This window comes from Motacilla alba, chromosome 5 (assembly GCF_015832195.1).
Source record: "Motacilla alba alba isolate MOTALB_02 chromosome 5, Motacilla_alba_V1.0_pri, whole genome shotgun sequence".
In the NCBI taxonomy this organism is placed as follows: domain Eukaryota; kingdom Metazoa; phylum Chordata; class Aves; order Passeriformes; family Motacillidae; genus Motacilla; species Motacilla alba.
In genome coordinates this window covers 6625139-6641357 of record NC_052020.1, presented here as the reverse complement: position 1 = coordinate 6641357, position 16219 = coordinate 6625139, and the positions used below count along the sequence as shown (strand labels likewise).

Here is a 16219-nt window from a genome sequence, read left to right as displayed (position 1 = left end):
GAACTTCCTCCAAAACAAATATTTCAAACCCCAAAAATCTCAAACCAAACATTTAAAATAACTACTATGAGACCAAAATACAGTAAACAAATAAGCACCTGACCTCAACTATCTAAAACCATCTATAATCACTCTTCTTAAAAGCACTCCAACAAATACCATTTGCCACCTCAACAATATACCACCAGCAACCTCAAACAGTTCAAAATACTGTAGTTCCCATGCAAAAATACTCCATAAACTAAAAGACCAAAATAAATCAATGAAACCCACTTAACCTTCAACAACAGGACACTATATACTACCAAAAACAACTGAATAAAAACCATATATAAACACCACGATTTATTAAACAGCACTGCCACTAAATATACTTACCTGTATGTATATATAAATGTATACATACAATTAAAATATAATAATTCCAGCAATCAGCCGACGATATGAGAAAATAAAACCTCCTAAAGTGATAATAGGATATCTTCTATCATCCTCACCCAAATCCTCTCTCAACTATATTGCCAAACACAAACAACAACAGAAAAAAAAAAATCCATTTTTTACTTATTTTACCTAACGTCCAATGTATTCGCCAAAAAAAAGAAAAATTTGGCCAAAACTTTAATTTCATCTTTTAAAACTATTCAACTTTACTTCGTTACTAAAAAACCAAACCACCACCAAAAGCCCCGTGCCAAAAAGACCCTCGCCGTACCCCCCTCCACAATTCCCTCCGCCCCTGCCGCTGGATGCGCGCAGCAGTGAACGAGCACAGACCCGGTGCGAAATGCATCGCGGCGCCCAGGGGATTATTAAAGCTGCGGCTCGCTTACAGAGCAGCCCCAACAAAGCCCGCAGACAAAAAGCCCGCGCGGTCGGGGCTGGGTTTTTCCCCCTCTCCTCCTTTCAGTGACTGTGGCAAGCACGCTCCGAAGCTGACAAGCCACAAGTGTCCCCCAGCGCCCCTTGCCGGGACTCGCTGCGAGAGCTGGAGTTTCCCTCAATTGAAGCCCCGAAACTGACGCCGCAGGGGATGCGCACCTCACTTCAACAAGGGCAAATAAACGCGTTCTCCCCTTCAATTTCATCCCCTATAATAGCAGAAAAGAAGGAGTTTTCCTGAAATTATGGTAAAAGGGGGATTGTTTTACCTCAATTCAAACCCTTTAAAAGGAGGGACAACTAGGCTGCGCCCTCAATTTAAACCTTAGGATGACGAAAATGGGGGGGGGGCTACCCTCAAATCAAACCTATAATACGACAACAATATCTTTCCCTTTCTGCTTAGAATAGAGCACAGGATTCCCTGACATCCTTGTGCTACCCCTAACACCCTGGAAAAGGCAGGTTTTTCTTCAAGCAATATCCTTAAAACTAAACACAGACAATGGCGGAAGAGGAGTTCCTCTTTTTAATTTCTTTTGTCCTCAAACCCCCCCCCCCCCAGTTGGTTTTTTTTTTTGGTTTTTTTTTTCTTTTTTTTTCCTGCGGGCACCGAGGAGGGATTGGCAAGATAAAATTGAAAGGGAAAGGAGAAAAGTTCCTGATACAAATCCACATGGGCTCACCTGTTTGGCTGCTGCCTCCCCACACAAAGCTTTGTCCCTCAGCACCTCCTTTAGGAATGCTCCACATATCCAAGTGTGTATCTAGGCATTCTCTCAGACCCTGTAAGAAACTCTCACCGTCGTTCCATGAGAGAGCCCCAGGAGCCCCCCATAAACCCCACTCCTCCAGCAGCTCCATGCAAAAGGGAGCTAAGGCAAACCCTCCCCATAATACAGCTTCCCCCCGGCAGGAGCTGCCCCATCATCATCCTCACAGCTCACAGCTGGGGCTGCTCTGAGCCCTCATCATCCTCACAGCTCTCACCTGGGGCTGCTCTGAGCCCTCATCATCCTCACAGCCCACACCTGGGGCTGCTCTGAGCCCCTCATCATCCTCACAGCTCACTCCTGGGGCTGCTCTGAGCCCCTCATCATCCTCACAGCTCACTCCTGGGGCTGCTCTGAGCCCCCATCATCCTCACAGCTCTCACCTGGGGCTGCTCTGAGCCCCCATCATCCTCACAGCTCTCACCTGGGGCTGCTCTGAGCCCTCATCATCCTCACAGCTGGGGCTGCTCTGAGCCCCTCATCATCCTCACAGTTCACACCTGGGGCTGTTGCCACTCTCCAACAGCGCCTCTCCCTCTCCAGCACACAGCCCACCTCTCACAGACACAAACCAAACAGAAATCTGCTACGGGTGTTGGCTTTTCTTAGTCCCTCTGGTTTCACGATTAAAGCACATACGTGCACTGATGGTCACTGAGGGAAATCTTTCCAGCGGAGAAAACAGTCATTCTGGTAGCACCCTTTGATACACCTTCAGAAAAAGCAGAATCAGCACCAACTCCTAAGACCCCTGCTGAGGAACCCAGCCCTCCCTGGGACACCCAATGCAGCAGACCTCAGAAAAGGAGAGGAAAAGTCAAGCTTGGAGTGGAAAAAGAGACCATAAATACACCAGCCTTTAAAAAAAGCCTTCACACAGCAGTAGTGGGAACCAGCTACATTTCTTCATTCCTTGGTTTTTGTGATTACATAAATATAAAATAAGAACACATTAAACACAGGGCAGAGCTAGGATTTTACAGGTCTTCATTTGGCAGTCTGGATGAAAAATGGGTGAAGAAGTAAAACGAGAAAAAAAAAACATGACTCTTTGCCTTGTTTGGTCCCAACAATGCTAAGGGCTTGTCCTCTAGCATCCACTGCAAGTGGTGTCCTCTCACAGATACATCCATTGTTGAGACAACAACAGAGAGTACCACAGGATTCCTTAAATGTACTGTGTGTGCATGCCCTGCAGTGGCGACAACTGGGATCAGTGAAGTCTAAGCAAGTTTTAGTGAGTGCTTATTTGTATATCTAGCCAGCTTCAGGGTTGTGCTGGGACCCTGATGCCAAAGATTATGTTGACCCAGAAAGGAACTGGAACAGATTGAAACTCCTCTTCATTCAGCTCTCTGGTGCATCCAGATTAATAGGGCTGCTGCAGCAATGCTGAAATTTGAAGACAGGATTTTTAATTCCTGGTTTAATATCTATGCTTCATACTGTGATATTTTATAGTGCTTCTCCTGCCCTTTAGTGAGCAGTGTTGTGATCCTTGCACAAGTCCTTGGGTCTGTATGCAAGGGTGATGTGAGGGATCCTGAGTGGTGAGAGGAAGGTACTTGCTATTTCAGACATTCCTTATTTTTTAAATTTTTAAAAAATTTGTAATAATCATAAATATGCCCTGGAAAGGAATCCATGAACTCATGCCTCTTCTATATTCAACAACTTTATTTGAGAGAGCACTTTTCTCCTTGCAGGAGGAAGAGCAAGGTATGGGCTTATGAGCTAGGATGGCTGTGCATGGCAGCAGAAAATGCGAGCTCATGGCATCTCTCCTTTCTTAAACAAGAGCCTAAAAATACTGCTGAAATCACTCACTGGAAACATAGATTACAGCTCCTTGGCCACATAAAAGCTGGCTGCATCTATACCTCTGCCCAAAACACTTTCAGATTTATATGCCAAATGAAATGGACTAAATGAAAATTCTTGGAAGGAAAAAGGAGGTTTTTAAGGATTAATGATTCTTCACCTTATTCTGAATAAATAAACCTATGGGTAAATAGAATACAAATGCACTTACTGAGATGAAGCATTTAATCTGACGGGGAGAGGGAGTTGCAGAGTCACACTCCTGTTTGCTGTCTAATCTCCAGGAGATCTTGGCTGCAGATCAGACCCCTTAATCAGCTCATAGCCCCAACAAAGGTAAAAAAGGTCAGAGAGCACTGTGGCAACCCTTACTCACCCTTAGTCTGGGCTATCATGACTTTTTCAAGTTAAGTCCATGACTTGAAAACCCCATGTCTAGCCTAGGTGAGCCAAAGCTAGTTCACACCAGGTCAGCAGCGCCGTCATCATCTTGAGGCTTTGGTGTGCCCAGAGCTGATGTGCAGGGACTGGAGCTCTGTACATCTTAAGGGCATCGAGAGCAGAACAACATCCACTTCTAAGGAGAGGCAGCAAGTGCCAGCATGGGTTTCTTCTCCCCACTGGGGAGGCAGCAGCAGATGTGGATGCCAGGGGGATATGTCCCTCCAGGAAGAAGGAGCGCTCAGGGTCCCGGGTTTTTCCCTGAGGCACTGGAGTAGATGGTGAGGGTCCTCTCCAGTCACATTGGATGTTAGTAAGGTCCCAGTTCACTGGCTGTTCTTATGAGCAGAGGCTCACCCGTGGTAAAGAAGAGTCAGTGCCAGGCTGGACTCCCCGATGGCAGCGAATTTTCCCCACGGCAGCAGCAACTCGACCGATCCCCTCCTGTCCCGAAAGCGAGAGAGCCAGGAGCTGAGCCCAGCCCCTCAACCCCAGCCAAACATCTCACGGTATCTCTGCCCTTCCCAGGAGAAAAGCCTCTGGCTAGGAGGCTGCAGCCAGGTACTGGTCCTTACTACCTCTTAGGCAAGAGACGGGAGAGAATTTCCTGAGAGAAAAGGAAACAAAAAGAGGGAAAAAGAATTCCTAACCTTCAACAAAGCAAGACCCTCAGAAGAGGAGGAAGAGGTAGAGCCACAGGTAGGATCCCTATCCCTGGATGAACAGTGAGAGATGCAAAAAGATTTCAGCTGCCAGCCACACGCCAGTACAACATTTGGTTTACTTGGCAATCTTGTAGAGACGCCGAGAAAGTGAACGGATAAGATCTTCCTCCTACCTGCCCTGTTCTTGTGTGCTTGCATGTCAAAGTGAAGGACAAGCTGTCGGGAAAACCCAGTGGTGAACACAGCAAAGGACAGGAGACAGCTGTGGGCTGGTGTGACCAGGAGTGAGAGAATTGTGTCCTGCTCCTTCCCAGCCGTGCTGCGGGAACTTAGCCAGCTCCTCCCTCCTGAGCCGTGCTTCAAGGTATCCTCCCCATCACCGTGCTCGCTGCAGCAGCTGCCTCTCACCCTCCAAGGGCATTGAATGGCCTCTAGCACACTTTCAAACCAATACTCCTGTTTGAGTAAAAACAGGGCAAGATTTCAGAAACTGAAAATTTCTGTATCTTCTCCCTGTCTGTTGTTCTGCGATTTCCAATTTCTGTATCTTCTCCCTGTCTGTTGTTCTGCGATTTCCAATTTCTGTATCTTCTCCCTGTCTGTTGTTCTGCGATTTCCAATTTCTGTATCTTCTCCCTGTCTGTTGTTCTGCGATTTCCAATTTCTGTATCTTCTCCCTGTCTGTTGTTCTGCGATTTCCAATTTCTGTATCTTCTCCCTGTCTGTTGTTCTGTGATTTCCAATTTCTGTATCTTCTCCCTGTCTGTTGTTCTGCGATTTCCAATTTCTGTATCTTCCCCCTGTCTGTTGTTCTGCGATTTCCGCTGCTTTGAATGCATCCAAAGATAACTTGAAAGAGATGCACAGCTTGATCATTGCCGACGTGAGTAGATACTGGTTCAAATGGCTGCTTAGAAAAGAAGAATAACAGAGACAGAAATCATCTTCTGCAATCCACATCCAGTGTTTAGCCTCCTGCCTTACACTTTGCTTGAGCTAATGGCTAAAGACTTTTATAACGGTACAGCAACAAAGAAAACCTTCTGCCTGCTTTAAAGCTATTGGCCCCTTAGTCATTAAAAATAATCAAAATACATAAAACTTTCGACTTTTGTTTAAGTTGGTTTACTTAAAAAGGGGACTTTTGTGTTCTTTCTGCATCTCAGTCTACCATCTTTTTTGTCCTACTGGACTGGCATAACAGCATGGGGGATATTTTGCTAAAAGTTTGAAATGTGTGTCTAAAATACGTTAGATTTTACCACAAGTGATTTCAGATTTCCAGCTTTTAACTGTGGACTTGCCCTGACAGCTGGCTTTATGAGGGTGTAGATTAAAGGAAAATCTCATTTACCTTAAGGATAATTTGAGAAAAGATCCCTAAGAATATTCACTGATTTGTGACAGAGAAAAATATGGTACAGAATAAATACATATTTGTCAGCCAAAACTAGGCAGGCGATGGAAATCTTCATTTGATTTGTTTTGAATTTACAGGTGTGACCTTAGCACAGCCAAGACAGCCCAAATGTGAAACAGGAATGCATCTTCCTTTATGCCTCTGAGTAACATGATTCTGTGTCTAAGTAGATACACTAAAACCATTTTAGATGTATCTGGACATATATATATGTATATGTAAATTAAAATATATTTCAACTTGTACACCTGGGCAGCCTGTCCAGTTAAAAATTAGTTGGCCCATGCAGCAGGTGGCTCAACAGCAGTGGAGCGGAGCCTGTGCTGAAGTGATCCAGAGATGTGAGTGTGCTGATCTGCCCAAGATGCTGCTTACTTTCAGTAAACTTTAAGCAATAGCTGGAAATCTGCTATATAAAAGAAGATTTTTAAAAGTATACATGAAAACGGTGCTTTGGGATTGGATCCAATAGCCATTGCTGAAAAATGCAGTAGGAAGAGAAGAAAGCCAGGACAAAAGAGAAGAAGCATTTTCAAATAGTAAAATGGGTATGTATTTTTTTCTGTTTCTTCATCTGTGCTGGATGCATTCAACTGCTGACCACTGCCTGGTTGGGTGATGTATCACTGTCCTAGTTTAGTCAAATTTGAGAGAAAACCTGCAGAAGGAGGCCCCTCCAGAAAGCAAACCCACACAGCCACTCCCCCCAACCGGTTTGGGAAGGATTCCTTGGAGAGAAGTGGAAAGAACCTGTTTATTTAACAGGCACAGCACCCCCCAGCACACAGAATGAACAATACCGGATGATAACACTCCTTTACCACTCTGAAAAGGATGACAAATTCAGAAAGTCTCTCTTGGGGGGTGGTTGCTCTGTTGTCAGTCCCTCCGGTGCTGGGGATGGCTGCTGCAAGCCACGAGGTGCAAACTCTTGGTGTTTCCCAGGTCCCAGTCCAGAGCAGGTTTGAGTAGTTCCAAAAAGGGAAAGGGAAAAAAAAAAAAAACAGTCCAGAGAAAAAGATTTGGACTGCTTAGCTAAACTAACTAATGAGCAGAAGCAAAAGGAAAAGCAAGAGCGAAGCAGGAGCAAGCAGAAGCCAGAGCAAGAGCAAAGCAAAAAGCCCAGCAAAAAGCCAAAGCCCAGCTATGTACTCCCTGTCTCTGTGTCCCGCCAGCCGTGGGGGAGCAGGCTGATAACAAAACCCAAAACAAAACATTCGCTCGTCAGAGCCAGTCTTGAAGGCACAGAACATAATATCCAGCATAAACAGAACACACAAATGGGGATACAAGCATCATAATGTCACCCTAGGACAATCACAAACAGCACAAAGCTAACACAGACAGCATTAGAACTCCTGGATTACAACAGCTGAGTGAAAGCATGTCCTTTACCACCCTCTGGATACAGCCCAAAAGCTTCTCCAGTGTTGTCTTGCAAACACTTTTTGCCAGCTGATTGTTTTCCTGCTGCTGTAAGATGGCAAAGACCTTTTAGTCTGTGAAGGCTGAGGTACCCACGCTAGGTGACTGGCATGTGTCTGTACTGCAGCTACCTCAGGAGCCAGAGCTACCTCCACCCTTTGCAATGTCATCTTCTGGGTGGTTCTGGAAAAGAAGAGGAAAAAACCCATCTGGGCTTCCTCTATTATTTAACCTAACCAGGTATCAGTGGTCATCAGGAGATCTACTTTGCAGATAGTTGCAGAAATCCTCTCTTTTTCCAGTATGACTAAACTATTAGGCAAAGGAATTCAGAATTAAAATCTCTGATATAGATAGTAGCTGGATTCTAGAATTTGAGCAGAGGGTTTTCAGGCACAAGCATAAGTTTTGATTTGCATTCAGTTTGTGTGGGTAGTCTGACCCTTTTCCAGTTTAAATATCCAAAATCCAGTTTTTGGATATTGTGTTTATGGAGGCATTACAGGAGTTTTATTTTTTTTCTTGTGCAGGACTTCATGTTTCCACTGATCAACAGTTTTTGTCATTATTTGTACTCCATTCTGTTCAAAGCGATGGGCTTAGCTATATTTAAACTGTATGTTAAGTATACAGGACAAACGTAAATGGATCCAGGTCTAATAATATTTACAAATATTTGTAACTAACAAAAATGACTTCATCTCCGTGTGCAAGATGTTATGTGTGAGATTAGATACAAGCCCAAACCAGCAATCAGTTCCAGAAAAGCTTTTAATGAAAAGAAATTTGAATTAAAGTGTTCAGGAAAGTATAGAATACAAGTGGAAAATATCTCTTCCCTATTAACGACTGGTATAAATCACAAGATGTCTTAACTGTTATAAATTGCAACATTCACTCATTTTTTATCTGGAAAATATCACAGTTAATGCAGAGCATTATGAATGTAGGTATTAATCTTTCCTCAGCTTTTCCCTCTTCTATTGCAAAGACAAAAAAAAAAATTCCTCATGTTTCCAGAATTAATTACTAAAGAAGGAACTGAGAGGTTTAATTACTCCTAAACTTTTAATTACCCAATTTTGTTAAACTATTTAATGAGGTCATACCTTTGACAATAACATTTCACTATTTAATAAAGAGGACTACATTCAAACCGCCCTATGACAAAAAGGCCTAATTGAGTTTTATCTGATTATTCAGCTGATACCTGTTGTTAAATGATGAGCAGGAACTATGGAAGTGTTTGCAAACTGATTTTAGGTCATAGAATCATAGAATGGACTGGGTTGGAAGGGACCTTAAAGACCATTCAGTTCCAGTCTGCCTGCCATGGGCAGGGACACCATCCACTAAATCAGGTTGCTCAAAGCTCCATCTAACCTGGCCTTATTTTAATTCTACGGTTATTTAGTTCTGTAGTTGAAGTTCTGTTGTGTCACCCTTCCAAGAAGAGAGTAGACATTGTTTGACTTGGAAGGGACAGTTTGAAAATAGAGAGTTGAACAGAAGGATTTGAGGGTGGAAGAGTGGCTATATTGCCCAGCTCGCAGCATGGTGAGAGGCATCCTGTTAACTCTGCAGCTGTAAGCACAGTGAAAAATGAACTCAGTGGATATGTTGTTGAGTATGAAAACAAGTACTTTAAACTTCTTTCTTTTTTTCATTTGGCATCTGAATGTAGGGAAAGAACACCACTACTTTGGCTTACAGTCCTTTCTAGCTAGTGTGATTTTCATTCAGAATCCAGAGTAGAGGAAAACATCCTAAAGACATATTGGAGGTGTAACAAAAATGGATTAGGGTTCAGTTGCCACATTTCTGTCACATGCAAAATCAATACCACTTCTGCTTTGTAGTTTCTAGCCACCAAGCATCATCAGCATTCCTCCTTTTGACTTTACTAAAAATCTGCTGTACAGACCTTAGGTCTGTACATGGCCTCTGATAGGATTTCTGATCCTCTCTGTAACCTCTACACTGAGAGTGATTTATCTTCCTAATGCAGAGGAACATTAATATGATGCATTCTTTGGTAGGTTTATGATTTCTGAGCTTATGAACTTGGAAATGTAAGAAAAATTATTCATGGCTGTGATAATCAAAACAGGTACAGTGGGATATAGAGAATACAGCCTCTGTTCAATGACATCCTGTATTACAGCAGAGTCCTACCTAGAAAGGTGAGTATTTAAAAAAAAACATCATGGCAGTGGGTTTTTTTTAATTTTGATAGTGAATTTTAGTTATGATCTATGCAATAAAGAACTCATGTCTGAAAATAAAGAAAGGTGCCGTTCATAGCAAAATTTAGTTAATGATACTTTTTTCCTTTTACCTTTCAAGCCTTCTCGGGAGGGCAGGTAGATCTGTAGAGGCAAAGGAAGGCATTGTGATCCACAGTCAGTCCAGTGAAGTGATAATCTTTCAAGCCACTTTGCACACTGCTTTTATAAAAGCACATAAACTTACAGACATAGCAATATATTTCCTAGATTCAAAGACCAGGGCATGGATAAATCTTAAATTGTTATGAGCAAAATGTTTCTTAGCTTATAGAAACCAGAAATATATTTATGACAGACTCATAGAATGGTTTGGGCTGAAAGGGACCTTAAAGACCACCTCATTCCATCCCCTCTGCAAGGATACCTTTCACTATCCCGGGCTGCTGCAAGCCCCACCCAGCCTGGCCTTGAACATTTCCAAGGACTGGGCAGCCATAGTTTCTCTGAGCAACCTGCTGCAGTACCTCAGCACCCAGACAGTAAAGAATGTCTTCCTCATATCTACTCAAAACCTACCCTCTGTCAGCTCAAAACCTTTACCCTGGTTCTATGACAAGCCCTTGTCAAAAGTAACGGCAGTTTCTGAAAAGTAGACTCATTTTTTTAATATTGCTGTTGTGATTGAGGTTAGATAACCTATGTTGTGCTCATTCTAGTTAGAAGACAGCTCAATCCCTCTTCAGGACCCTTTTCCTAAGGAGCTGGAGCCTTGCCATGACTACATCCCAGTCTGCATAGGCACCTCCCAGGTGACGTGTCGCTTCTGAACAGGATGGGTAGCTTTGGCGACCATGAAGCACACGCCAGTTATCAAATGTCAGTACATCTTCTATAAAGAGATTGCACAAAGGTCAATCTCTTAGAGTAGTTGGAATTTTAGAGCTGATTCCTTCAAAAAAACACAGAGGTAGATTCCTATCAACAGTTAGCGAGCAATAATTTTAAGTAGCCCAGCTGGAGATGTATAGCAACAACACAGTAATTTTAACTTTCTCAACCAGAGAGGCCAGTTCCCTTTTGACACCTCTTTCATTTCTTGTATAATGAGGAGTTAAAAAGCAGGGTGGTAGAGGAGTCCACACTGAGAAAATCAAGCCTTGAGGAGAATGCAAATCCATGGAGGTAAAATAAATAAAATGTGTGAAAACCACTAGCATACATTTTACTTGACCAGTCTAGTGCTATTTGTACTACACACATATATACTATCCCTGTTAAGAGAACTTCATGAGAACAAAGGCAAAACACTGAAAGTTAGCAAATCGCATTGTAAGTATGATATTTTATGAAAATCCCTTTGCTAGGATTTTCTCCTCCTGAGAAGCTGAAGGGCCTCAGCTCCAAGTGTAAACAATTTGTTATCTGCTGCTGTGGGATGCAGCAGGTGCTTCCTCCATTGGTCAGTGTGGGATGTTTCTGCTTGGTGGCCAATCCAGGAGGCAGCAGCTCTCGGACTCTCTGGGAGTCACAGAACTTTGTTATTCATTCCTTGCTATTCCTGTCTCGCCTTCTGATGAATCTTTCTCTCTGTTCTTTGTAGTGTAGTTATAGTGTGGTCTTTTTAAATGTAATATATATCATAATACAATAAACCAGCCTTCTGAAATGGAGTCAAGATCTCTCCTTCCCTTCACCAAGTCCTGACTGCCCTAAAAACCACCACATTATCGCATAATTAATGCTAGAATACCAATTTAATTTTTCTCCCTTGTGTGTCACCATTATGGTAATTCTTGAATTAAATAAACTCAAAATATTTCTTATCTTCTCATTCCCCCCACCACCATTTGCATTAATCAACAAAATTGGTGCCACTAGTGTAATGTAAGGCACGTTGTTTTCCATTAATGTGATTTTAAACATTATTTTATTTTGTTTTTGCAATGGAGGGAGAGTAATTTCCTCACAGATATTTTAGACACAAGTACCATAGTATTTGAGGCAGTCAGATACGAAGATGAATTTACTTTTGTGATATCTCTTGAGAGATTAATATATTTATTTTAATGCCGAGGAGTGAAAGAACAGAGATTAAGGCCACACATGGTATCACACATAGGATTGCCAATCTATGGTGCTATTGATACATCAATTTCCAATGTGTTATGTAGCATAAAATGCTTAGTTTAGAGATGCATTCCAGTAATCTATAAGTAGACTATTCCTCCCTGCCACTTTTTTCTTCTTTATAGTGTAACAATGGCAAAAGAAATCTACGAGATGAATGCAAGAAAGCAGTATGAAATAAAATAGATGATTGAAAGACCTGAAGTTCCTCTCAGTACTAGTGCTAGCAGTGTTCAAGTATTTTGACTGTCAGGAAAAACATGTGAAAAATTGTTGTGAGGAGAAGCAACTTACTGACCTGGTTTCATCTTGGAAGTAAACTTGTGTTCTGTGCTGTTCAATAAATCATTAAATTCCTTTAGAGCTGCATAAAATGGCCTCACTTGTTCAGCTGGCATATCAAACACTGTGTCTCTTGTTGCATTATTATAATTGATGCAAATTGCCTGGCCTCTGGAATCTGTGCTATAGAACAAAGAAAAGGGGGGAAAAAAGGAAAGGAAAAAAGAAAAAGAAATGTATTCTGTTGTTACTGAAACAGTTCAAGATGATTAAACAATAACTGAATTCTCCTGCTGGAATATCAGTATGTTTCCATAGTAAAATTCAGATTGATATTGGATTGGATTTTGCTAATTCAGACTAACTTGGAAAAGGGATAACCAGGAAAAAGTGTAGACACTTAATTTGCTCAAAATCTATATTATACACTCTTTAATTGTAAACTTTTAAATAAATCATAAACTTTTTTTTTTAATCAGAAAAGAATATGAACATTTGCATTTCGTCTTCTGATAGTGCATAATTCTTAATCTAAATGTTTCAAATTATGACCTCTCCTTGGCATGGTATATACGTGTAAATTGGCTGGCATTTGGCTGTTTGCTAACCCGTGCCTGTGCCTAGGAGTTACTCTATTTTCCAACACTTCTTGTTTGTGTGTGGCAAAACCAAGTAAGTGCCACAATGCACAGAACAAGTCACACATTTCCCCCAAAAAAACCAGACTAAAGATCCCAACCAACCAACCAACTCCACCCAAACCTAGAACTACAGACCACGTTAAACCAGAGTTTTCCCACAAGGTGGCAGGAGCAGACCTTGTTCTACCAACACATCATCCACCAGATGACAGGGATTTTCTTTTCAGGTGTTGTTGAAACTACTCAGTCTATAATCCTTTGTTTACAGTGCACGGCAAAATCACAGCAATCCACCCCAACATCAGCATAGTCTACAGCAGTAGAGGACGGGGTCTGATATGCCTCAGGATTTTGTTTCTTCAGCTTGTTGGATAAGTGAAATCCATCTACAACTTCACTGTCACCTCCTGCAGCTGTTTGCTTTGTACAATGAAGAAATCGAACCTGGAATGAAATAACAGCTCTTAAAAAAATAATTGGCTTGCATATTTAACAGCTTATTAGTATCAGTTCTCTCACATCTGTGGTTCTTTTATTCTGGTTGTTTGGTTTTTTTTCCCAGAGTTCTCATTTACTGCAGCTTCACAGCACTCTGCCACCAGTATCACAAAGGCAAAAAATTAAAATAGTGTGTTCATAAATCCATCCCATTGGGATATCTTCTAATGCTTGCAACCTGTGAGTCAGTGGCAAAGAGGTTTTGCTGCTTTCCTTTGAGTCCCTCTTTCTCTTCCTACTACCTTCCAGTTCTCTGGAATGATGTGAGTTACATGGATTACCCTTTGATATGACAGGAACCGGGTGAAAACATCTTTTCTGTGGTTGTCCAGTTTTACAGAATGGCCCTGATTTTTTTGCTGTTATGAAAGGGCAAACAAGTATTTACCTTGTGCCAATTCACAGAAAGCAGAATACACCATCTTAATCGTGTTTCTTTCTCTGTTTAGAGGACATGGTCTCAATCTGTGCCAAGGGCGATCCAGGCTAGAATTAAGGAGGAAGTTTTTCACAGAAAGAGTGGTCAAATACTGGAACCATCTGCCCAGGGAGGTGGTGGAGTCACCATCCCTGGATGTGTTTAAAAAAAGACTGGATGTGACACTGGGTGCCATGATCTAGTTGTTAGAACATGGGTTGGACTCGATGATATTAAAGGTCTCTTCCAACCTAGAAATTCTGTGATTCTGTGATTCTGTGATTCTGTGATTCCCCTCCTGAGCTGAAAAGACAAGTCCTAAAAATCTCACAACCTGACTACAGCATTTAGACACCTAACTTTTGTGAAATAACGAGAACAAGTGCTCACAGCATATAAAGGACCTGAAAGTTTTCTCATATGGCAGTATTTTCAATACTTTGTGAATTTAATTAAAAAATTACGGGATACATGGCAGACATGCTGAATTTATATCATACTGTATAAATTGCATGCCATGTGTACATAAATCAGCATATGCAGTTTAATATATCAATATTTTTACATTGCTCTTTTAAGACAAAATTCAGTGCCACTGATCACCAACCATGTTTCACACTACAGGAACATTTCCCTTTCCCCTTCTGTGGAGTGAAAAAGTCAGCAAATTCAACTTACCCCGGGTGGATGCTGCAGAACAGGGTAATCAGTGTGGAAACAGAGCCTCTCAGTTGTGTATGCTGCATTGTTAGCATCTGCTTTGTCTGGCACTTGCCAAGTCGGTCTTTATAATGAAAGGGAAAAGAGAAAACATGTAAGAACATCCAGCCCGCATGCCAGACAGTACACATTGAGACTGAAATCACAGCACAGCAGTCACTTCCTCTTTGGACATGAAAATATCGTAACATTATAAGGAAACAAGGATTTAGCAGTGTCCCTCCACCCCAACAGAGGCTTGTTTCAGCAGTCCTAGATAAAACTTCAGTGTGTCAAGGGACATCTGGCATCAGGGCAGTACCTAGAAGAAGGATGGCTTTCCAGTGGTGGCAAAGGCCAGCTGAAGACACTAACCAAGAGGCTTCTGCCAGTAGAAATCATCCTATGATGATTCATGCCTCAGAAACAAGTGAGTAGAAGCTGGCCCATTTCTTTTTATCAACCTTTTGCTTTCCCTCTGCCATTGGAGCACATTTTCAATGAAATGCAGAACTTGTAAAGGCCATGTAATTTTCCCTGGAAGTTATTTTTAAGGCTTCATAATCTTAGAAAATATAGATTTTCCTTTACAGGGGGATCTTTCCTCTAAGCTGAAAATTTGCTTCTGGAGAAAAATGTCTTGATGAAAGACTTTGAAACTTCTTCCCTTTCTATGGCATCCTGTTTGAGAACCAGCTCTGTTTATTTTATTACATAGTTTCTCTCTTGGATCTTGGCACAATTCAGTAAAAAGTTTTCTGACAACTGCCGTGAAAAAAGTAAGTCACAGCTGTATGACAATGGCATGAATACCTCATGTTGCCACACAGACAAAATGTGTTTTGAGTGGCACACCATGCAGGAGAATTTGAGACCCGGAACCACAGGTTTTGTTTACACAAAGTTCACATGATTGAAGACAATCCTCAGCAGATGCATGTTATAGATCCAGATGTTTGTCTGGAAAAGTGTAATTTACCATACAGAGACTATATAATTGCACATAAGTAACCAAAAAGAAATTATGAAACTCATTTTCCCTCGTGGGATACTATAGACAAAATATGTTCCAGATGGTGTGTGCCTAGTTTTACTTCCTCGTAACAGTTTTAAAAGAAAATAGGCTAAAGGACATGCAAATAAAATTATTTATATATAGTATATAAATACTTTTGTTCTAGGAGGGGTATTTAGAGTAGAAATTATGTAAAACACTAAAATTAGATTTCTGCAATTTCCAGAGGGAAAACCCTCTTGAGTATTTGCAAATGTGTTTAACTGCCTAGGAGAAATAGTTTTTTTGTTTGGTATGGCACATATTTATCAGTACAATACTTGAGTAACAGCACATATTCACCATCACATGACCTCAGTACTCAAGCATGACAATTTCAACCACACTTACACAGTTTGACAGCCAAAAAATAGCCCCTTTTTATAATTCCTGTAATTAGTTCTGAAGGCAGATAGATTTGCTCCATCTTTAATTTGATAGGCTATGGTGTCACTTGATGGCTCTAAAACAATTTAACACATTTTAATTGTCTTATTTATATAAAATATATAGAATTGCTGGAGTGATAACACTTTACAGAATCATCAAAAGCTTTTGTAAAAGCAGTCATTGCTTTTGTATTGACAGGATTTGCAAGGGAAGCTGCTCCCCAGGAGCTTTCCTTCCACACACTGAGCTTTTGGTTCAATCCTGCTGTGCAAGGCCATAAACTCTTTTCCTCAAAGTTTCACTTTTCTCACATGAATTCCCTTCCAGTGACAAGTGTAGCCAGCATCCTTAATGGTTTAGGTTTGTCTCTCTTTTTAAAGGTGCAAGCTGGTACACAAATGCATATAAATCCTACCTCAAATTTCAGAGGAGAAAGGCTCCCAAGTTTCCAGCCC

The 16219-nt window shown here is 41.5% G+C and overlaps 1 protein-coding gene across 1 annotated transcript; it reads right to left on the bottom strand.

The window, feature by feature from the left end:
• Positions 1-10383: 10383 nt before the first annotated feature.
• On the bottom strand, positions 10384-15138 carry LOC119701372 (gamma-butyrobetaine dioxygenase-like). Its single transcript, XM_038137995.1, has 5 exons — positions 15134-15138; positions 14300-14405; positions 12953-13149; positions 12081-12247; positions 10384-10544 (listed from the first exon to the last, which is right to left on the bottom strand). Exons 1-5 carry the CDS (start codon positions 15136-15138, stop codon positions 10384-10386), a joined length of 636 nt encoding a protein of 211 aa, XP_037993923.1.
• Positions 15139-16219: the final 1081 nt, after the last annotated feature.

Excerpts from the sequence above, each read along its gene's own strand:
- LOC119701372 (XM_038137995.1), bottom strand. Across the intron at positions 12,248-12,952 it reads TGTAAACAAAGGATTATAGA|CACAGATTCCAGAGGCCAGG; the intron begins CTGAGTAGTTTC and ends TTTGTTCTATAG. Across the intron at positions 10,545-12,080 it reads TACTTCCAAGATGAAACCAG|AAGATGTACTGACATTTGAT; the intron begins GTCAGTAAGTTG and ends ATCTCTTTATAG.